The 25140-nt window shown below is 40.3% G+C and overlaps 1 protein-coding gene across 1 annotated transcript; it reads right to left on the reverse strand.

Moving 5' to 3' along the window:
• Window positions 1-1462: 1462 nt before the first annotated feature.
• LOC113162343 (vasorin-like) lies at window positions 1463-24665 on the reverse strand. The gene is given in 3 exon segments (XM_026360422.1): window positions 1463-5909; window positions 5911-6059; window positions 24422-24665. Coding segments are annotated over 2 exon segments (2130 nt in total). The 5' UTR covers window positions 6039-6059; window positions 24422-24665; the 3' UTR covers window positions 1463-3907.
• Window positions 24666-25140: the final 475 nt, after the last annotated feature.

Below are 25140 nucleotides of genomic sequence, written 5' to 3' on the forward strand. Positions count from 1 at the left end.
AAATAAATTAATTAATACACGCTACACATGCCTTTGTGCTCTCATAAATCAAAGTAACAGCCCATTAAAAAAATGTTCCAATAAGGCTTATGTGGGATTTGCAAAGGTTCAGCAGACTCGGTCTGCAGCTTCATTTTTTTTATATATCAGACCAGACATATCTGAACAATGAAGTCACTATTGTCTCTATTTGGTTGGCCATGGATACTGATCATTGACGCCCTGAGGAAAGATTTTCCAGTCACTAAGAAAAGAAAAGACAGTTGCAATTAACTGTGCTTAAGATGTAAAAATTGTAAAAGCTGAGTCAATAAAAAAAAACAGCCATGGGAACGAGCAACAAATCCACAAATCCATATAATCTCTGTGATTTGGAAACTGTTGTATCGTCATTTATTTCCACAGGCATGTGTTATTGGCTATCAGTGGAAAATACAGAAAATTACTTCAATCCACAAACCAATGCAATGTCACATAGTAGTCATGTTTTGGCTGAGGCTGGTGCATATGTTTGAGTATGAGTGTGATGAAGTATTGAGAGATAAAGGCTGTGTGTAATCAGCTTGTATTGTTACTGGAAATCATTTCTCCAGTTTTTGTTTTTAAAGGGCTCTTATTATGGCCCTATTAAGTCATTTTGTAAAATAAACAATGAGTGTATTTTAAACATATGTAAACTTTTGATGCCCCCCAAAGTTGTTCAAATTTCTCTAAATCCATCTTTACAAACAACCAAGCTTGAGACCAGCTAGTCTCAAACAGCCATTTTAGCCCTTACTCTGATCGGTGGAGGCAGCCACCTAACAGTATCCACTGGAAACATAAATAGAGGAACTCAGTAGTTACAAAGCAATCTGGAAACTATAACCTGATATTAAATGTAAAAGGGAAAAGGGCTGCTGTGACGTAAATGAGACGTCAGCAGGATGTTTCAGAACAGTGGGATCTTGTGTAAAGTTTCCTCACAACGTATCAAATGTATCTGGGGGCAGCTAGCTTACCTTTAGCATAGTGATACTGAATTCCTCCAACTGAAAAAAAGGAAATTATTAATGAGTGGGCTTATGCTCGTGCAGTCGATACCATGGTTGGGTGTGATGTCACAACAAGCACAGTTTCAACAGCACTCTCTCTCCTGATGGGAGATTGAATTTTTTAAATAACTTTAAAGCACAGCAGATATAGAGTTCAGTCATTTGACAACACAACAGGACCAATAACATCACCATAATCAACTCCAAAGCTATTTTTGCTTGTGTTGTCCACAGTTCCAACTCTTTTGCAACAAAGACAACACCCCCACTTATACAAAATGGATTTCCAATGTTACATTAGTTCAAATAAATAAGAAGGGAAAAGGTTAAATCCATCACTACTGAGCATATTAATGTGTACAAAAACTTATTAAGGTAATTTAAATCATTAGCCAACACCATTACTGATAAAGCACAAACCACTGGCATATTCTCAAGAAGGAATTTTAATACTGTTCTTTTTCTCAATGTTGCTTTTCTAAAAAACACATACACAAAAATGTAATTTACATAACCGACAAACATAAAACGACAGGAAAAAAAGAAACTTTTCCCTAAATAAACAGGGAAGGTATTGTTTAAAGTATTTCAAACATTTCCTGCTCCTCTCACTCCAGTCTTCCAGTTCATACATTGGGGGAAAAGCAGATATATGAGCATGTGTGTCTGCGTTTACACTGGAATTTTGACAAGAGTAGAAAAAAGTAATGAAGCTAGTTAAATTTGGACAGTGCTGGTCTCAACTATTAAGCAGACAGTCTATCATAGATTTTTTTAAAGGCACGCAGCAGAACAAACTAACCAATAACAATTATCCAAGCTTTCTGCTGTTTGACAGCTAAGACACAAGAAAGGAATTTTCCTGGCTAAAATGATTACATTACATTTTAGGTTTCTTCATTTTGAGTTTGTAATGTAATGCAACTTCTTGTGAGGCAAAGTAAAGGCCCTTTTGTTCTCGAAATGCACATGAGCAGGTATTATGACGCTACAAGATAAGAAAGACTTGGTAAAAATGTTGCTAAGGCACGTCTCTGTAAGCTCTTTATAATTAGTGAATATTCTTTCATGATTTTCTTGAAGGCAAATATTAAAAAGGCAAAGTAACACTAAAAGTTGTTGATAATCTCAGCCACAAACTGGAAAGAAGCATAAACACATCAGAACGGTGCATTTAACCTCCACATTTCACAGTCTGGTTAGCAGTAAATACCTTCTCTAAACACTCAAGCCAATAATGGTTGTTGACCAAAAACACACTGGATGGTTAAAGTGGAGAGACAGAACTAGTGAATGGGTGTGAGAGAAGAAAAAGCTACAAGGAAATGCTGTCTAGACCGTATCTTGGAGACGATATGGACAGCAGCGCAGAGAGGAAACGAGTGCTTAAAACTCACAGAAAATTGCTTTGAGTCACTTTGAACTTGTTTTCTTTTCTCTGCACGCGTGCTCTGCTTTATAAGAGTTGGCACTGTGGCAAAAGGCCTCTGAAAAAGGCTTTGGGTGCTTCGGTGGTCAAATGCAGTCTGAGGTCTGTCTTAACCATGTCTTTATGGAGCATTGGCAGATCTGGCAGGGAGAATAAAATGTCTGACATTTACATTCATATACTGTATATTAGTGAAAAAACATTCTGTACATGATATAAAGATGAGTTTTAGATATTTGATTACTGATGCTCAGTTTGACCTTATGCAAATATTTACTTTGCACTCACTGAAAGGAGATCAGGAACGTTTTAGCTGCATGTCACAAAAATACAAATAGAAAATTGTCAGATTCATGATGAGTTAAACTAGCTTTTTTTCCTGGGGGACAAATAATAATATTTTAAGCCATAGCAACAGTAATACTGAATAGACATCAACAGCAAAAAACATAAAAAAAACAAAACAAAATAACACACGACAAAAACAGAGTATTATGAGATCAGCTACAGACAAAACAGCTTCCCTGTTACGGCACAGAACAATGCAGGCAAAGTCTATTATCAATGGCTCTTCATTCAGTCCATTTATCTTTCACAGCAAATTTATCTCCCACACAGTCGAAAACTTTAGGATGTGTGGAAAGAATTAATGTAGACTGTCGAGGCTGATTAATCCAAAGTCACCTGTGAAGAAACTTGGAAGTGTTGTTTCAGATTGGACAATGTGAAAATCAAAATATGTATCTTAAACAGCTTTTATGATTATCAACCTATCACCTGCTTTTAACATTTTTTATTGCTTTCTTGTGTCACCAGTGGTCTTCGTCACTGGGACAAAGGAAGGGAAAAAGAATATTTATTTTCAGTGCAATTTCTTTTTATAATCCCCATGGAGCAGTTGGAGTTGGTCAAACCCCCATTTTGTACCAGGACTTGTGGTCCAGGCAGGCCTACATCTGCATCATTTCACTCACTTCTGTAGCCCAAATGCTGAGCCATTTTTCTCCTTACCATATATCCCAAATCCAGCAACAGGATTTATAGCTCATTCACATAGTTTGTTTTACATAAACAAATGAAATTTTGAAAATGAGCAGTCTGTCAATGCAAAAAAAGGCACTTCAGTTTCAGTCTGCTTTTAAGACCCTTATAGTGGATTGCACTTTGTTGAATCACTTGGTTAGGTTTCACCACCATCAAACTCTGCCTGATACCTTTAAACCACATTCTGTTCATTGTCCCACAGTGGTTTAGCACATTTCCAATGTGCTACAATCTTAGATTCATTATTTTATATCTATAATGTCCACATAAGTAAGTGCCACTTTTTTTTAACTCTGAACGTGGAATGAAAATATAACCACTAAATGAGTCATAGCAGGTCCTGATGGGCAAGCCCACTGTACAGTCTTTCCAAGTTTTTTTTATTTGATTTTATTGCATCTTAGAAGTAAGATGGTTTTAGGAACGCAGTGTTGTTATTTGATGGGCAGTGTCCTTGCATCAAGGGTACCTCATAGTCCAAGCCCCCATTTTGTTGCATGGGCGGAGGTGGCTGAGGAGTGTGACAGCGATCAATATCTGGCTGTTTGTGGGGAAGTGTACCATTTCCCCCATTCTCCAGGCAGGATTTAATCCCCTCAAGTTCCATGGGGTCCGGATCAGTTGGACCTAGCTCCAGCTCCATTCCTGCAATGGCTTGTCTCCTCCTTCGAAGACAGATTATCATCCCTGCCACCACAGACAACCCCAGCAACAGGGCCAGTGCAGCCAGAGCAGGGATAATGGTGAATTTCAGCTGACTCGGTGTATCAGTTGGGGACTGTAAGGTCAGTGGAACCCCTTCAGTACGAGCCTCCGTACATGACCCTCTTTCTGCTGAGCTGTTGGACCTAGAGTTGATTTTTTCACCCAGGGGACTGGCACAGACTGAGTATGTACAGTTGGGCCTCAAACCACGTAAAGTGTACTCAGGATAGGATGCCGGTAGACTCAGGATAATGGGGCGGCGGTCAGGTCCTGAGAGGTTACGATAAGTCAACCTTATGCCACGTATGTGTGGCCGTGTTTCAATGAAGTGATGCAGATCAAGGAGGATTGATGTTGAGGTCACCTGTCGTGAGCTGATAGCATCAAGTTTGGTGGCCACTTCAGGGGCAGCTACAGAACCTTCTGTTGTTGAAGGTTTTGGTGGCTCAGGAATTTCCTCCACATTTTCACAGTAAAGGCCAGAGGTTCCTGAGGGACACAGGCAGCTGAGCTGACCCAGTGGGTCAAAATTACAAGTGCCCCCATTGAGGCAAATGTTTGGTGGGCAGATGTGTTGCTCATATTGACCACTGGTGGAGCTAGGAGAGACTGGAGGTTCTGGTAGAAGAGGGTAGCTTTCTGTTTTTGAGGACACAGTTTCCTCACTGGGTGGTGGAGGTGGAGGAGGAATAGCATTAGTATGGGTGGTTTCTGGAGATGTGGTGGGCATCAGAGGAACATGAGTACTTCCAATGGGAGAGCCAATCAGCATTGTTGTTGTGGTAGGTGGGCATCCAAAGTCTTTATGCTCAAGATCTGAAAGCATCTTACCAGCATTAACTAGAGGGAAATGGCATCTGGTTTCTTCGGGTCTCCCAAGACTTATACTCTTTTCTTTTAGCCACACAGGGAGCCAGGCTAATGGACACAAACAGTTAAATGGGTTCTCAGCTGCTGTCAGGTGCACCAATCTAGGGAAGGCCTTAAAGAAACCTTGGGGAATTCCCTGGAGATTAAGTCCACTGAGATCCAGTTCTTGAAGTCCAGTAAGTTTCTGGAAGTCCTCCACCCTGAGCTCACCCAGAGGATTGCCTGCCAGGCTGAGTTTGATTAGCCCTTTGAGAGACTCCTGCTTTAGAGCCTGTGGCATCTCAGCTAACTGATTCATGGAGATGTCGAGCTCATGGAGATTCTTCAGAGAGGCTATTAGATCCTCATCCAAAGACGTAAGCCCAAGAGAGGCCACTTTAAGGGCCTCTAGGTGAGGTGTCTGGAGGTCTGAGGGTGCTAGGGATGGGAGATTATTTTGGGCTAGGTCTAGAAGTAGAAGCCTGGGGAAATGAAGGGATGGCAGAGTGGTAAGTTGGTTCCCTTGGAGCTTTAGTTCTAGTAGCATCTCTAAACCTTTAAAAGCGTCCACATGGATGCTCTGAATGCGGTTTGCATGTAGGTATAGCCTCTCCAGTTGGACCAACCCAGAAAAACTGTCTTTGGAAATGTGAGTGATGTAGTTAGCGGACAGGTCCAGGTTCTTCAGCTTTGACAGCATCTGAAACACACCATCTGGAATCTCTAACAGATCATTCTGACTTAGATCTAGCAACTCCAACTCCCCCAGGCCTTTGAAGTCATCTTGGGATAAAGCATTGATTACGTTCTGAAAGATGTAAAGATTTTGGGTGGTGGCAGGGGACACGAGGCACAGAGGTTAAGTGTCGATGAATGCAGAATATTGAGCCCTGGGCTTGGCAGGAACACTCTTCTGGACAGTCAGAGGATAACACCAGCCCAAAAGAGAGGAACAAGAGCAAGACGCAAGGTAACATGGTGATGGCACGTCTAAAGGTCTGAAAGACAAAAGAGAGAGAGAGAAGATACTGTTAATCGGATTTACATTTTAAGTTGGGAAAAGATACATCTTAAAATAAAAAACTAAATAAATAACAAAAAAACAAACACACATTAAACGTGTTATTGACTAATTATTTTTTAACTGCCTGTAATTCCAATATTAAAAAGTGTTTTTCCTAGTTCGGTTGGTGAAGCCTTATTCTGTTTGTTCATTAATGAATGCCAGATACATTTTTCAGGGTACAATCACACTTAAAGCCCAACCACCAAACCCCAGCTTTCTTGCACAGATGCATATAAACAGCAGCACCTAATCCATTATAGTGAATTTCTGTTTTATATCCATAATGAGCAGACACACCTGGGATCAGGAACCCACAGGTCAGGGCAACTAACACAGCCTATTAAAGTTGACCATTCCTGGGATAATTAAGAAACTCTCTCTGTTCACTGTGTTTATGACACAGTCTTTAGCCCGTGAAACCCGGTCTGCAGTAATACAGCTGGACACTCGCAGCCAAATGGCTACTACATACAAACAAGCCTAAGGAAAATATGCTGTTGGTGTGGAGGCGCACACACACAAGCACACTCTCATCACATCTTTTGACACATTTGTGGAATCATGTTACAAAAAACATGGGCACCACATACCAGACTACAGAAAATTAGTGGGATTTTTATAGATATGCAAAATGTATGTATGGGAAATTGCATGCATGTGTTAGAGAGGGAAGATGAAGCCAACTCAACCTTAAACCAGACACGTCGTGTGTGCGGCACGGTTATAGCTCAGCCTTTCTCAAGCAAACTGTCCAAACACTGCTCAAGGGATAGAAGGAAAGTGTGCACTAAAATGCTGCTTTTTCTGATTTATTTTCCTTTGAGGTAAGTTCACTGATGTCTGATGAAGAAAGAAAGAAATTGAGGGAAACCCTTCTTTTCCAGTGCAGTCAATGTTTGATTGTTTGCATTTTTTCTTGTTTTAAAAAGTGCAAAAAGTGCAAACAGTGCTGTGTGATCTTAACTAACATTTCAGACGCAACTAAATCTGAAGACCGTGACCTTCAACTCCAGACCAGTTGGAGCCCCCCCAAACATTATTTTGCAACTTATTGAATTTCATCAGATTTATATTGGAGGTTTGGATTGTTGTGTGAAACGGGCTAAGAGTCGCAAAGACTGAAAATAAGTTTTAGTTTAAAGCACACAAGATAAAAATAAATGAAAATGAAAACACTTGAAATTGAATGTGGAGGCAGAAACATAAAGCATTATCAAATATTTGTGGAGTATTAAATGAACAAGAGGTGTAGTAGAGACAAGTATTTTGTCTGTGACCAGAAATTACCTGACTACTCGCCCCCTATCCCCCTAAGATGCCCAAATGTCGATGTTTTATTAAAGTCAAGAGTGCACCTTTGGGCCCATCCCCTTATTCACTTTCTGCCCCATCTTCACCATTCATTTCCCTCTCAGACAACATCATAACACACAGTGAGTGAGATTAGGGTTTGTTACTGCAGCAGGAACTGGTAATATTCTCTCAAAATCTGCCTTTATTAAAGACAAAGGGGAGAGAAGGAAATGAAAAAGAAAGAATAACAGGGAAGCTAAAGAATTTACAGGTGAGAGAAAGAGTAGTGTTTCTTTAAAACATGTTTTGACATTTTAAGAACCACAGTTGTGCTTATTTAGGTGTGACTATAAACCAGTAGCTGTCAACATTGATTGGGTTTTAGTGGTTTACTTGACAAAGATCAAACCTTTAACCTGCTACTCACGTGAAAGAATAAACAGTAATCCAAAAGTGTGATAATTCATTGGTTGGTCTGTGAATATTAGTTGTCATCACGTTTTTAATGCTTTTCTGTCTTTCATAAAGGTGACCACAACATATTGACACTAACAAAGAAATGGCAACTTTGCAAAAAAAACATAAGGCAGAATGCAATGTGTTGAGAAGAAGTGTGTAGAACAAATCTCCCTGGATCTGCCCGGTCTTGTTGTAGACCACAGAATGATGTCTGATCTTTGACATGCTCTTAAGTTTTAAAAATCAGTTTCTAATTACAAGTTTGTTTCCGTTAGGCTCTTGTTGGTACAATGTCTCTTTCTTTGGGCCAAAATGTGAAAATGGCGGGAAAATGTGCAAATAGGTGTGTCAAATAGTGGCTGATCCATCTTGATCCAACATAATTTTGGGTTTATCTGACACATAAATAGCTTTATGAATTGCACTTAGTGGCACTATGTACACCAATATTGAATAGGAGTTCCTTGACTCATGGCTTTTATTAATATGTTAAAGTTTGAATTAGTCTATTTTTAACTTTTGGAACTATTTGATACAATGAATAACAAGACAAGCAAAATGCAGTTTAAAACTCCAATAACAACGATGCAGATTTAGATTGAGAATAAATGTTACGCATTATAGACTGAACTCACATGTAGCACACGTTACACATGTAACCAGTGTGACCTTTATTCTGTGTGAAGAGATGAGTGGAAACAGCAAAGTTGCTAATGTACAGAAATGTCTGTGCATTAACAACTATGCTCACCTTGGGTCGCACACACTGAAACTTTCTGCCGCCTGACAGAATGCTCCACTAATGACAAAGTATTACTACTATGACAAGAATACAACTGCTTTTGTTTGTAATACATGTGTGTTTAAATCAAATATAGAGACATTCTGTTCGAGAACCCGGTTCTTTCTTTGTGTGTAGTCACTATGTGTACTGTTTTTAGAACAAGAACAGCTTGTAATTTCTTTAAGGGTGCTGCTGCTGTCATAGGAAGTGAAAATGTGATGACAGGGAAGGAGAAGAATGAATGGAATATGAATTGTGGCACAGAGTCAAAAACTATGCAGGGAGACATTGCACATTGAAAAGTTTTCCTTTTGACAGATCTGAACATGCTATGTTTTAAAATGAACAAACAGTCTTTACTCTTCACACTATTTAGGATATTTATTCTTTTATATAACATATATGTCTACAATTCCGGGCAAACAGTCTGTATGTAGTTTTACGACTTCGCTACTTCAAAGGACCTGTGTCGTGACATGCACTGTAGGTAATCTGACAAGATTTGCCATTCACAGCTTCTCTGTGCATTTAATTCACTGCTGGGTGGTAAAGTAAAAAACACTTTCAGCCACAGAGGATAAGGATTTAAGCCTCTGTGACAGCAAGCATCCACCCTGCCAAAGCATCCTCTAGGCTGCTGCTTTTGTCACTAAACCTAACCTCTGACCTCTCTGTGGATCAGGTTAAGACAAAAGACAGGTTCTGTTTTAGCCTTCAAAAGTGTTCTATTACAGCGAGTTGTATTTTTGTCTTGCAAGAAATCAACTGATGGCATTTTGAGTTTCTCCTCTAGCTGTGTTCATTGGCAAATTAGCTTAATTGCAGCATTATAGTGCTTAACCTTGAGGTTTCACTATAATTCATATTCAAATTACAATGTGTTCTTTTAAAATGTAGTGATTTTTTTTTTTTTCTGGGCTTGTTTTTGAAATTGTGGTCTTTCCTGTTCACGTTCAGATTTCAGATGGGCCACGGCAGTACATCATTTCAGTTTGTCAGTACCGATTGTCTTGACATGTTGGTGCAGAATCTTAAAGATCTTTAAAGCCACAGTATGTAACTTTTACAAATATATTTTTGCTTCACATACACCTCCTTTATTTTGAAACTGGCTCTGCTTTTAAAGGAATGACAGCAAGGTGTGAGAGAACACTTAGAACACAGAGTTCAATATGTGCATACCTATTTTACATAGATAGCAGTTGTACCCTGCATGAAACCAGCCCTGTATTAAACTGTAATCGCAAAGCTTGATGCTGAAAAACCAGTTCTCTTGGCTCCATCATAAGTTCATAATTAAACGTGACGGTGCTGTTAAGACTTTGCAGCACACAGTGTGTCCTCACTTATTTGTATAGTATAGATAAAGCTGCATGATGAAAGAGAAACATTGCCGTCAAAATGACATGAAACAGGTCAACAGGCAACCAAGACCAGCAGAGCAGCAGCACACACACACACACACATTCCTGCACATGTTCACACCAGCAGACACACAAACACAGAGCCTGCAACACAGCTGGATTCTGTTACCCACAATCCTCTGCAACCATCTCTCACTGTGAGACAGAATGAAAGGCCCATATAAACCTTTGTCCTCCCCCATGATATGAGAAAGGTAGAGAGAGACTAATAGAAAAGGAGTGCGAGCAGTAAACTAAGAGGGAGAATTACATGAAATTTAGTTTCTTAGTAGCTGGTGGCTGACAACCATATCCATTCATCCAAAATATACTGTAAACAAAGACTGACCTCACTACGCTTCAAGTTCATGACAAAGACCAGACATGACAGTGTTGTATCCTGTCAAACTTAGGTGCAGGGAGTCCTAGAAAGTCCAGTTGAAGTACTACTACAACTACTGCTACTTGACTTATTATTCCAAGTGAAAAAAAAAACAAAAAAAAAACAATCAGCCTGTTTTATTACACATAGTTAAATTCGTGGTCATCATTTTTATAGTTTATAATAATACTGTACTCAACTAGGAAACATCGCTGTAGGCCAATAACATGAGGATCATAAGCATTCAGAAGCTCAGACAGGTTTTGAACTAGTCCAGTTTATTAAAAGACAAGTGAAGATGAACAGTAAATGATTACCCACACTATAACATTTACTTTGTACTGTCTAAAGTTCATGCAGTATTCCTGTAAAATGAGGGATGCTTGCATGCTAGTGCATGTGCACAAGGACTGACAAAACTGGGACCCATTCAACGCTGAGCAGCCAGGGGTAAAAAACCACAGGGAACCTTAAATAACAAATGCAACTGTGCAAACAACAAACTTTGCTAAAGGTTTCATCTGTTTCAACATGTAGAAGTCTTAAAAATAATTGTCCACATACTGTTGTTGTACTTGTTATTTAGTAAATATTAACTATTGGGTTGGGATTGTGATATGACCCTAATTGAACTTGAGATTCCAGATTCCCAACTTCCTCTTGGGGCATCCAGATCATCTGCACACAAATTTAATTAATAGCGCATCTGAAGCAGCACAACATTAAATGTGGTCCTTTCTCGTTTCATTGTACTGTTTTTCCTCATCATTCCCGACAGGGGTGAGTCTGAGACATCAAAGGAAAGCAGCTACTGTTGTTAATTTACCAGGATACAAGGCCTGGTATTCTCCTTCTTTTATTTACACTCCATGCTAATAGGGAGAATTATAACGATTAAAGAAGTTAATTAGGGAAACTGCATCATTTCATTATAATAAAAAAAACAAAAACAAGTAAACACCAACACTTACGGGAAGTGAAATTATCAACAGATGATTAAATGAAATGGATGCACTGTGTGGCATGAAATTACGAAAGCAGTGACACTTAATCATCACAGATGAGGACAAAATATTAAGAAAGACTTCCAGTATTACCACTTTGAAACAGGGGGGAGAGGATTTGGATGTACTGTGTGGAAGAGCGGGAAGGAGGAACAGGAAAGTCAGTAATGAAGGTACAAAGAAGCAGAGCAGGGATCATAAATTGTGTTACAGCGTTGGCCTACAGGGAGATTACTTCATTTTAGTAAAAAAGAAAGAAAGAAAGATGTGAGTTAGTGGTACAAACTCTACCTCAACTCCCACACAACTGAAACTCCCAAAAGTGGAATATCCTGTTACCTCATGCCTGAAAAGCTTACCAGTAGAATCCGGACAACAACTTTCTGCTCCAAAAGCTATTTTGTAAGCATTTAAAATACATTACAGGGTTCTTGGATGTCTACAATGTACCAACAAACGTTTCCTTTCTTTCTTTTTCATTTTAATTCTGTGCAAATCAAACTATTTCTATCCTCATTCTCTTTAAACAGCGAGCCTGCACATGCTGCTAACTCCTTTTGGTGTCCATTAAATGAGTGCCTTGGTTCTCGCTAATGAAACCGGTCTAACACGTGTTTGTTTCCACTTCAGTCCCATTGCACAAACATTTAGCAAACCCACTGCTCTCGGTCTTTCTTTCTGTGTCTGAATCTGTTTAGTGTGAAATAACAAAGTCTCATGATGTAAAATAAACAGTGACTGACACATCCCCAGCAAATTAGTCATCTTCTGGGCAGCAGTTACTGAAAGACCCAGGTTGAGACAACTCATGTCTAGACTGGGCAGATCTATGTTGGGACTGAAGAGAGACGGTGTTAAGACAAAAACCTGTGGACATTTTTTATTTCTTAAAATCTATGAGCGTACTCACAAGAGCAAGCATTACCTCTGGTACCTCTGGAACAAATGAATAACACAGTATGTGACAGCACAGCCCCTGTTACTTGAAACTACAGTAAAGCTCCTTCTCCAAGCTTTCATTGGCTGCTCGATCCTGATCTGTTTCGAGTCTTTTCTTAGATGCTGTTTATTTTTCTTCTTCTTTTTACTCCCTGCCCTTTTCCAACCTACTCTGTGAACTCTTCTCCTCCCTCTTTCTCTGCTATCTCTCTTGTTGGTTTGACATAAATAACTGGAAACCTGCTTTAAGAACAGTCCATACAAAGGTGATTTAACCTCCAAGTGGATGTCAGAGGTCAGGGTCAGGGTGCAACAGGTGAGTTGCTGTGTACTGTAAAACAAAACCATTAATTCATCAAACAACCACTTGACAACTATATTAAATTTGTGTTGAAGCGTTTTAAGTAAATTCCATTGCTGGGTGGAGCAAAAGTACAATGAGCAGGCATGAGGAGAAAAGATTTCACATTTATCATAGTACAAGACAGTAAAGACAGAGCAAACTATCATCAGAAAACAGCAGCAATGCAGTTATTAACCGCTGTTTAACCTTGTACCTCCCAGTAATTACAATTAAGGAAGTGAATCAAGCTAAAATAAATGATAGAACCGCCCAACAACCTGGATTACTTTCCAATAATAAGTCATCACTTGGCAGCTCGGCGAGTAGTTTGGGTCCGTGTGGCTGCCTTGGTGATGCCTGGGTGTTTTTCTTTCTCACTCAAGTATGAAAGAGATGCCAGCTATGTTGCTGCTGATATGGTGAAAATGCTAATTGACATTTAGGTGCAGTGCTGCTGCTTGTCAGACCTTGATTCTCTTCTGCGGGTTTAGGAAATGTTGCTGTAAGGGCATACGATCCAATTCCCAAGAAAAAGCTAGAACCTGTTTACAGTTAGATTTGTTTTTAGCTGTAGGTGTTTGTGGGCCACAGCCAACCAGCAGATTTATTAACCTAATTATCCAAACACAACGGCAGTGATCAGTATCTGGTATTAGATTAGTGTTTTCTATATCTACTTCTGCATTTTTGAGTACCACTGTTTTGTGTGATTAGGCTTTATTTAAACTGTGAATAAACAAAGAAAGTGAATGAAAAACGTGACTGTGGGGTGAAGAAATGTCAAATGGCACTGAGCCATCAACAGACCTTCTCATTTTACCTTATCCGACCATTTAGATTATGAGACACAGGTATAACTGTATCACTAATAATCGATGTGTTGCATTCTGGTGTTTCAGTGCCATGGTTCTGGTGTACCTGCTGGTTGACAGGCTTCCTGGGACATTTACGTGACAGAACCATTGTTAAGCTGTGTTTAACCAGTCAGTTTGTTCTTCTTCTACTCCAATTCCCTTCTCTAAATGCTTATTACTTCAAACTGCCAAAAAACCTTTGTGATTTTCTTCCTTCATACCAAACTTCACTACATTTTTAATAGATGTATGCTGATAAACATATTCAGTCACATACAAGGCAGGAGAGCAGTGAACAGAGAGCTGAACTTCCTCATCCACTGTAACTAGATGACTGTGATTAAACAGCCTGTTTGGCATTTACTTGTTGTACAGTTGGTCACACGCCTTGATTCTGGATAACTTTTGGTGACACCAGTTTTTCCACCCAGGTTATATGTCAAACCTTGGCATAAAAGCTTGCATATCTGTCTTCACCCTATACTAGCTCTAAGCCTGTCATGTCTGTCAACGATTGGAAATTAAGAATGTCACCTGCATTTAGCTTCTCACAGGTGTGCCTGCTCACGACTCGCAAAAGAAACAACCCTCTCAACCAAGTTGACGTCTACTCTGTTCTTCTCCTTTCTTTTTAATCCTCTCAGGAAAGTTCAAATTCCTCTAGGCAGTTTGACGTCTTGTGTGAGTAGTGCATTGTTGCCTTCTTTAAATCAGTGCAGTACATGCAGTCTGAGATTTATAGACCACCTTTAACTAAGACGTTAAATATAGCAAACTCCTCTTAAGCATGAGGCTACATTGGCTTTTTTGTCCTATAATGAAACCTTTTGAAACCTTTCACCCTAAAGCAGTGAAGTGTATCATTAGTCCCTCCCTGTCCCTCTCAGATCTGTCAGTTCCTGGCCTGCCATCACTTGTCGCTTACCTTTATGAGCTGTTTACATCTGGAAATAGCATCTCGCCTGAAGCTGAGATACTGACAGAAGCAAATGTTGTTCAGCCAAGGCATAGGTTCACAGAGGTTTTAATTGCCCTTGTTTATTATGCAATAAACTTCCCTGAACTTTCTGAATGTACTACACTCCATCGTTGTTCAGCTATTGCTTTGCATGCACTCATCTCCCATCTCCCTCCCTCGATCTACCCTTGTGTGCTCCCACCTCCAGGCCTGATTGCTGACTGATAATCACTTGCAGCATTTTTACCCAACACGGGCCCCTTTCATGCTTGATAAGCTCAGCTGTCAGTTACTAAAGTCAGGCAGGATACAGGTTGGGCTTGACTGTGGGGGATGAGTGCGGAGTGGTAGATGCTTCCCCTCCGGCTTGTACAGGTCTAGACGGAGAGAACCACTTCAGCTTATCTGTACTTGAACAAACACCAGGTCCAGTTCTGGATCTGATTCCTGCTTGTTTTCCAGCAGACACATGTATGTTGTGACAAACTAAAACTAATTTATTTGTGATTTTACACATATTAAAAATGTTTAAAACAGTGTAAGTTCTTTGTCTCACTGGAACTGGAACTGACAATAACTATTTTTCAGGTTTCTGATGGACCAATGCAGCTTTACAGTTCTGGTCGTTTTGCAGCCTGTTCTTTTGGCATGGTCTTAAAAGCATGTATACAAAGTTGTTTTGTTTTTTTTCCTGGTGCTGTGTAGGTGGATTATAATTATAATTATGGATGTGTAGTACAAAGGAAAGAAACACTGGCCTTAGCCCCCAGCAACTCAGGATAACCAGGATAGATAAAAAGTGAATCACAGACTTGAAACTGACTTTTTAAGCCACTCGATTACAAATACATGCAAAGTCAAAAGATTGACGAAGTGAATGAGCTGAATTAATTCAGCAAACAGAATTATGCATTATGTGGGGATTTACTTAATTACTCATCAAGCTTTGTCAGTTATGAAACAGAAAAAGATTATAATTATCCAACCTACCGCTATTTAAATGTGTATGAGCGTAGTTAGTTACAGTTCATCATTTACATTACATTGCATTAAATTTGTGGCACGTATGTTCTCAGAACTTTCCTCAGACTTCACCACAGTCCTGCTTTCAGCACTAAGTTACACACTGCATGCTGGACTGTTAGCGTGGCTTAATATTATCATGAGACTTAAGTCTTTGCCAAAATCAAAAAAAGTATTTTGTGCTGGAAATGTACAGTCATGGCAGACTAGCACTGGAAAATCAGTAACAATCAGTGCTGTTACTAACAATCACACTTTTGCAGCTCATGTTTGTCTGTGCAAATATGACATTACACGATGCTGAAAGATGTATGAGCTACACCCACTGAAATGATTGCACAGATGCATGCACACAGAGCAACACACACACAACGTCTGACAAACTATCCCCTGCTGCTGGATCACCTCATTAACCGGTGTCAGGTCAGGGAGTGTGGACGGATTTACTGTTGAGACCTCTGTACAAACTACCAGTGTGGACACACACACACACACACACACAATAACTGGATTATAATCAGCAAATAAAACACAAAACAGTAATTTATTAATAATATCGTTGTGTGCGTGTGTGTGTGTGTGTGTAGAAACCAATTCCTGTAGTAGGATGTTGTTTTAGAGTGTGTGTGTGGGATGGGTGTTTACTTTTTCACTTATCTATTTACTTAAACTCCTGACAGATCCTTTAAAGCAAATACACACACAGACAGTTAGTCTTAGACACTAACACACATGCCCATTTATTCCTTCAGTGAAAGAGGAATCAATTAGTGCAACTGTGTTTGTCTCAGCTAAAGCCAGTGACCTCGGCTGGTTCATGACCCAGAAATAAAGGCTGCATTTTAAACAGGAACAGAAAATCCCATGTTTTAACTCTTTGTGGTTCTGTTCCCGAACCGTGCCGAGCCGTTTGTTCTGCCGGGTTTACAAGACCAGATCTGATCCCTGCCATTATTGATAGCGTGAAAGCACCTAAAGAAACGTTAAATGTATCATGTGTCCTGTAACTCTGCTGAGAACTCTTTGTCTCTGCAAGAGAGGGAAAATGTGGAACTAATTTTAGTTTGGACCAAGTTCATCCTGTCCTATTTTTGGCAACATGTAATGTTCAAAACTCAGTTTTCGCACTGCAAGTCATGTAAAGTTTGAGCTTGTGCAGTACTGTAAATCGTTGTTAATAAACCCACCAAATACATAAATAACTGATTTCAAAAAGTGATAGTTTGATGCTGAGGTCATCGTTGATGTTTACCTAAAGTGACAAAGCAAAGTGGCATCAGACAACTGATGACAACACACACAGACACATCTGAACACACAGAGTGGTTATCTCTTCGACAGACCAGTCATGGAGACAGAACCCAGGCTCTCTCTCCGTTTGCACTCCCCCTGGCTGTCTATAGTGATGATATCAAACTTGTGAATGTCCGTTCCCAAATAAGAGACGATGTATTAAGGTCCTGATTAAAAACATTCTTATTTCAATTCACTGTGTTATGTTGTGACTGTAACACTGCAGGAAAACAGCTCGTGTTACCCTACAAGTGATTTAGTTGAATAGGGTCAAAGGTCGTGTTAAAACACTGTCTTGCTCCTACTGCTTGTTTGGTTTTAAGAGTCGTGTTTTTTATTCGGCTCATGCCATGTTGTTTTCCCCTCCTTCTTTATGGTTTTTCACAAATAGCAACTGAATATATTTACTCGTGACTTATATATCTATTTGATTGAACAATACACACTAGTATTTGTCACTGAAATTAGAAATTTTCAACAACAAATCCATTTTGAGTGACACCAAAGAGCAGCCACAGTCAGTTATTTAACTGCGCCCTGCTGTTGTGTGGAAAATAACTTATGAGTAAGTTCTGTAGCATTAAATTAGTCATTAGTTTCAATTACCTGTGTTTGGCTGCACTGTAAGACAAACTTCTATTGTATTTTTGAAAGTAAGTGTTTGCTGTAGTATTAAACCACACTTGCTGTTATTAAAGTAATTACAGGTGGTGCAACCTGGAGGATTATAACTTTAAACTCGATGGTGAGTTCACAGAAAACCTGCAGAACAACATTTTCTAAGATAATGATCAAAGTTCTAAAAATCAAAGTTGTATTATGTCCTACAGAAACAAATCAAGCAGAAATTACGCACAGCATAACCACTTACATGACTTTGCAGCAACAGATGCTGTGCATAGTTCTAATATAAGTTTCTGAAAGCTTAGTTGTGCAGCTTCTGTGAACCTCACTGCACCCTGCATGTGGTGTAACTGGACTCTGAGGCAGAGAAATGTGAGGGAGCGGCGACGACATGCTTCACTGCAGACCGGGCGCTGACACACGACTCTGACAAAAGCTCTGAGGCTTGTAGATCTTTGGGGAGGGAACAGGGAGAAAAAAATGATGTTATTGTGTTTGTGTGGATTAGATGGAGTGCCTTTACACGCAAAACACACAAACACACATGCACAGACTCCCCCAGGAGCTACAAATGACCTCATTAGACTGAGCATCGATTTAAATTTTCATTTTATAAGAATTGACACAAGCAACAGATTCATCATTAAAAAGTCATATGTTTGTACGACTATATATATTTTTTTTTTATATTTTCATCTTTGTGATAGACACAACCTGATGCTCAATACTTATCAGTGCATGTATATCACACTTCCACTGTTCACTCCTCTGGCCTTAAAGCTGCTGCGGCGTATCTTTTGATCTGCTCGCCATCTCTTTGAAGTGGCTTTTGGTTCTCATCTGTGAACAACATGACCAAATTAAAAATACCACGGGCTGACCCGAAGTCACAGTTCGCTATGCCGGGTTCAGTGGCCACAGGATGTGTAAAGTGCAGAGTCAAGTGCAAAGCAACTTGGACTAATGCTTCATCTGAGAGAGCAGTGACTCCAACAAACAACTGGTTGGAAAGCTGGACGGAATTAGGATCAACTGTCATGAGCATATTTCCACCAGATAAACTTAATTTATTTGTGAGGGTCTCTTTTGTGCTTAGAACACAACCACACTAAAGCTGTCTTATTCCTGAAAAGCTCACATTTTGCTAAAGAGAGCACATGTGGGAATGATGGAAATAATATGGGCCGTGTCGACTCAACAACAACAACTCGTGTTCATACTAAAGAGCCATTTGAACTTGATGGCAGTTTTTTGTTTTGTTTTTTTGCCCGGTATAATGATTCTCAGCTTTCGACACATTTTAATATTTGCATTCCTGTTTTACAGCAAAGCAAACATTGCAATGTCACCCACAAACAGTAAAATTCAGAGCTTTGTTGTTGCAGTAGGAGGGAAGAGAGACAGCACTTTAATACACTAATCTTTGTTACATCTATGACACTACAAGCCACCCGTTGAAGTCATGATCTTATCTTGACTTATCCTATCTGCTCTCATTAAGATAAACAACCAGTTGAGAATCTTCCACTAGCTCCAACGTGCCGGTTTGATTTGCTTGTCTTTCTTTGGTGGTCCCAGCATCTTTACACTCAGCTGTGAGCCAAGTGGAAACATGGTGAACCACAGAACATGCTCCACTGAGGTACTCACTCAGCAGGGTCGATTTCTTCTTATTTGGATAATCTGGAGCTACATTCTCTGATTCAGGGCTCTCTTTGTATGGCACCTTCTTTCAGTGTGTGTTTCTCTTCTGCTTTGTCAGCTTCTTGTTGCGGCCTGTGGCTTGACTGGTCCCCCCTTTGACTCATGACCTTTTAATCTCATGCCAGGTGCAGCGAGGCCTCAAAGGACGACTCTGTGGGAGTGTGTGTGTGTGTGTGTGTGTGTGTGTGTGTGCCATATGACAGAAAGAAGAGAAACAGTCTGTGTACGAATTCACATGTGCAGGTACTGTATACAGTTTGTAACTGTACTATTTAGGTGCTATAAGTTTTATTCTAGTCACATGTAAATTAGCGTATCTCTACATTAGCGTGGGTCAGTGGTGAGTGTGCACTGACCCTCTGCAGGATTGTATGAAAAACTGTGTCTGCAAATCCACTTGAGGCTGTTATATAACAACAGAGGAGTGATAATTCCTGTTGTGCGCAAACACTGAGCGTCTGGCTTGAGGCTAAATTAAAAATTAAGTCAATAACAATTGTCCTACTTAGTTTTGTTGAGGAACAAGCAAATCAAGGCTGCAATTCAGTTGTTCAAAGTCAGCAGGCTTGTCAGCTTGGAGAGCTGGATTTTCTTCAACGCGGTTTCCATTGTGTTAGCAATTACTCTAGCTCACCAGTTAAGTGTGTGGTTTGACAAAGCCTTTATAGAGGTCAGTGTGCAAACTTACATGTGAAATCCTTGTGAATGGTTTTCCATTATATCGATTAATAAAGCAGTTCACTATATATAATAATGTGTAACAGCAGAAGAACTCTCTTACATTTTAAAATGGCATTTAATAATGTTGTTGGCTAGATTTCCTGAGGAAAAATCACACAAATTCTCTTTGTTCCTGAAGAGAAATTTGCACAAAGAAGATTTGCACTTGCACAAAAGCAGGGCTTAAATGTCAATTGTACAACAAAATGTCAGTAAAAGGAAACATGACACTACATGTACACCTGAATGCAGACACACAGAAGGACAAACCACACTGCCCTGAACTTACACCTGAGGCAACTTCAATCTTTCACACATCCTGACACATACACCGTGCTTTGCATAAGCGGACACTTCAGCACACGCGTTCATGGTAACCAACACGGCTGGTTACCTTCGATTTGTAAAACGGCATCTCTCTTCACCTTTTGCGGCTTTCAGTCATTCAGAGTATCACAGGTCAGGACTTCAGTCCTTTTAAGTTCCTTTGTGAGGCCCCAGACCTGTGTGTGTGTGTGTAGGGGAATGAGGGCCGCTGAATGGGGATGAAAGAGTATGGGTATGTGCACAGCCAGATTATGTGCCCTCAGGAAAAAAAAAAAAAAAAAAAAGAGGGACTCAGAAGAAGGGAGCTGGAAGGCGGGGTTCCTCTAATCTACCACACAACCCCCACCCTAACACTCACCACCCCTGCCCTCAGGTAGTGGTGAGGTTGTTATTGGGGAAAGAAGCGGCAACGATGTGTTATCTTAAAAACCTGAGACAGATGAGGTGTCAAGTGTGAATATGAAGGTTTCAGCAAGTACAGACGCTGCCTTTCTGGGTCCAACAACAAGAAAAAAATGACCTTAGTGCAAATTTGTTGACTGAACTAATTTTCATATAAAACTTTTTTTTACCAATAGATTTTTAATAATGTGTTTTTATGTAATGCATGACATGTTTACATTGTGGAAACAGAATTATCAGTCAGTAGTATATCATCCGAGGAGCTTGAATATATGTAGCACCTGTGTTTTAAAGGCACCATGAACCCAATGCAATACCACCGTGGTTGTGTGCATAAATAAATGAAAACAGACTTGAAGTTCAAATATAACATATTAACATGTGTTTAGCAAAAGCTCTCCAGCAGGCTGTATTATTTTTTCTTTTTGTTGTTAGATCAAACTGCAGATACCAGAATTCAAAAGTTTAATCTTTGGCATAATCTCAGCCTGATATTTCCACATTAGGTAATCTGACCGCTGGTCTGTTATTGGAGGCATCCTTCTCTGCCAGTACATCCTGGTACCACAGAGGAATGTTACGAGGAGTCTATAAGTGTCACACTCTTTACCTACCTACTGAACCACTGTGTTTATACAACACACTGTGAGGATGAGGGGGGAAGGTACTTAGAGACACGCTTCATGGGTTAGTAAAGGAGTAGCAATCCCCCAGCATTTCCTCGAGGTGGAGGGGCTAGAGATAGGGATTGAGTTCTATGAGAGTAGAGGTTCCCCTCTGGTGAGCATGTTAAGTCTCAGGCTGTTGTAGGTTTAAGTGTAGGATTCCTCTGGTGTCAAGGATGCTTGTAAAGATGTAACGTGAACCTTTTTATGTGACTGAAAACAGAAACCAAATTTAGCAAAGAACTGAATGTTCACCGAGATTTGGCCGAACATTTGGCTTAATAATGGTTTGGTGTCTGTCACCTACATATCTTGGAAAATGTGATTTTCAATCACTCATTAATCAATAATGATAGTGATCACAGTTGCACCTCTAAACACTTCCAAGATTCCCTGATTTAGATTTCTAGTCCTGGATAATTTGGAAAAATGCGTCTGCCAAGTGTATCAGCAAAAGTAGAGCAAACCTTCTGTCAGCATATATTAAAGCAGCTTGTTACAGTAAATGGTTTCAGTATGTCTGCCCTGAGCAGAATAATTACGGAGCCGAGAAGAATGATTTATCAGCACTCAGGGGCCTGATGCTGGTCGTCCACTCCGTCTGCATGGTCCCCGCTTCCTTAAACGTTCCCAAATGAGCTGACAAGCTGCATGGCCCACTTTACCGATGCATCTGCAGCGCGACACGAGGAGGGAAAGAGATTTTCTGTTCTTATGTCCAATTTGATTTGAGACCTAATGACTGAGGAATAGCTGGGGCTAAAAATGCCAAATCGATAAAGAGCAAATGTTTTTACTGTATCTTTGCAGTTTGCTTATATTGATTCAGGGCGCTTCTAGAAATGGTCTATCTACCACAAACAACCTTTTTAACCATAGTTTATTTTCTATAAGTGGTTACTTGTTGGTTATTGCAGAACTTTAAGTGAAAGTGAGTCTGGCACTTTGTTCTACATAAAAATAAAAATAAATTAGGGCAGCAGCAGAAAACCAAGGAAAGGTGTTCGAACAGAAAGCAGAACTAGAGATCAGAAGGGTGAGGAAAGAAACGAGCCTCTCTGCAGTGGTAAAAAGGTCACATGTGCACGGTTCATGTAGAGAACAGGAAAATCTAACAATTTGCAAAAGTGGTTGAGACAACAGCAGCAATGAGAAACATTTTTGTCTCTGAAAGTCATGAAAAACATCACAGTCAGCACTTATTCCTCATTCAGTTACAACCGGTTGTGTCATTGATTTTATTTGCCTATAAAAAAAACTCTGCAGCTAGTGGTACAGTGACCGGAATCTGACCTGAAGGGAGGGTGTGTGTGTGTGTGTGTGTGTGTGTGTGTGTGTGTGTGTGTGTGTGTGTGTGTGTGTGTGTGTGTGTGTGTGTGTGTGTGTGTGCACACACACACACACACACACACACACACACACACACACACACACACACACACACATCTCAATCCCCTTCACCTTGTACCTCTTAACTTCTTTCATGGGGTTATTAACTCCTTGATTGGGGCAGCTTTCCTTTGGGTTCCCCCCTATTTAGTTGTCATGGTGGCATGACACGAACACTTATTAGCTGACCCTTGGGATTAGTCCAAGCTGGAATTGTGGGGAGCCGAGGGTTAAGCCTTCACCTCGAGGTGCTCACTGCAGCATCTCACAAAAACTTTAATTAAATTGCTAAGACACTGAGTCAGGAATGTTTGCTTTGCTCTGCCTCTCTCCCGTTCATACTTCGGTCCATCCTTCTGTCTGCACCTTTCTTTGATTTTCCCATACTCATGCACCATGTTGGGTTTGTCTTTCTGCCCACTCACCAACCAATATTGACTTTGAAAGGCTTTATTGCTCTCATATTCTTCTTGGAACTCCAATATTAGGTAAATAGAGCAGATCATGGTCAGTATATCACTCGCTGCGTTTATTAGATTTCTCTGAACAGCTCATCCCTGTATAAAAAACTCTCCCTAACATGTTGCTAATGTTAATACCTATAAATGAGTGTGGTGTGCAGGTCTGTCTGTTTGAAGTCTACACATCATCTCAGTACTATATGTGCATTTGCTCATGCACTTGCAAACATAACATCTTGTCCAGCTACTTATTATTTTCATTGCTGATTAATCGCTGTTATTTTTGAGGATATCTGGTGAATTGTTCATTCTTAAAAATGTGAAGCAGTGAAGAATGTTCAACAGAATTTCATGGTAAGTCATATGTAATATCTTCCATCTCAACTCAAACCAGCTCAAAAGCAGTACTGTTACAAACCTTTCTAAATGATTCATTATGCAAAAGTTGATTAGACAACACACTAATTACATCACTTGATCAAGGGTTTGGAATTGCAATGTCACAGAACCTCACATATAAAATTAAAAACACTTAAAATGACACACGATGAGTCTGTAATTAAAACATTTATGGACTGTTTGGGTTTTTGTCCATTGACTAAATCACTAATCAATCAATCGTTTCAGCTCCAGCGGATGGAAGTGAACATCAATTGCGGTTCCCACTAACGCACTCTGTAGTATGTTCACGCCTTTATGTCCCCAAACACCACATTAACCCCACAGACAGCCGGTGTGTCCAGTGGTAACTCATGGCTCTGTCTTTGGGTGATGACCTGATTATAGTGTCCCACATGAGGCGACAACAAACAGAAAGTGGAGAGAAAGCAGGCTTCTAATACGATCCTGAAGCAATGCCAAGGATAAGACCAAATCTTTCCACAGATCTGTGGGGGTCGGAAACCTGTCCGTGCCTCCCCCCCTGAGCGCGTCTGGCCGGCAGATCCTGAGCCGAGATAGTGATCCGTGCGCCGGGAAAGGAATGCAACGATACGCTGACACAGTCACTGACCACAAGGCTTTCACATGTGGACCAGTCTGGTTAATGGCACTTCAGGGAGCTGAGGCTGAATCAATTATCATACTCTGCAAGTTTACAGTCAGGATCACAACATGTGAAAACTTCATACACGAAGGGGGTGTCTCTGGTGTAAAGGGTGGTCAAATCTCAGCTGACGACTACGACTATTGCCGCTCGGTTACTGTGCACCAAACGCACAATTCAAGTTTAAAAGTTACAGTTAAAGTCAGTGAGAGAGAAGCTTACCTTGGCAAAGTAATCCAAAATCCGCAGGAATGCGCTGGTGCTGATTTTCCCAGACGTTTTTATCCACTTTGTCGCCGCGTCTCTCGATGCAAAGTCCAGAGCTTTTTCATGTAACGCAGCAAGTTTAAGAGTCCACACATGGAGTTGAAACCAAAAGGTGTATCACTGCAGCGCACTCCCTGTGCACCCAGACCGAGGTCCGCCAGCGTTCAGGCTCGCTCAGACTTTTTAACAATAGCGCTCATTGAAGCGAAGGAGGCGAGAACTTAAACAAGCTGGGGAAGTGGGAGGTGCTGCGTAAAGCCGGAGCGCGGAGCTGTGCGCGTCGCCGAACCTGAGTGCACCTGCAAAACACATCCACAGCAGGAAAAGCTGTTCATTCTCCAACCGTGAAACATGACTGCGGACTGCTGACATTTTTGCAGATTGCAATTAGTCGTTCGTGCTGCTTAATTAGGACTTTATTTATTCACGTTGGATGCTATTAAATGATCTCTTCTCTGTTTTGGATCTGTTTGAGAACTGCAGGACTGCATGAGCGACTGTGAAGAGGTGCGTTTCTGCAGCAATGTATTAAAGCACAATCTGGAAAAGTGTTTTATAAGTTTATTTTGTTAATATTTTTTAGTTTTGGCCACTTGAGGGCAGTGCGTTGATGAGAACTGCGTTAGGTTGGTGTTGTTTTGCCAGATGACAGCACTGCTTTGAAACTCAAGTGG

Source organism: Anabas testudineus, chromosome 1 (assembly GCF_900324465.2).
Source record: "Anabas testudineus chromosome 1, fAnaTes1.2, whole genome shotgun sequence".
Classification (NCBI taxonomy): Eukaryota; Metazoa; Chordata; class Actinopteri; order Anabantiformes; family Anabantidae; genus Anabas; species Anabas testudineus.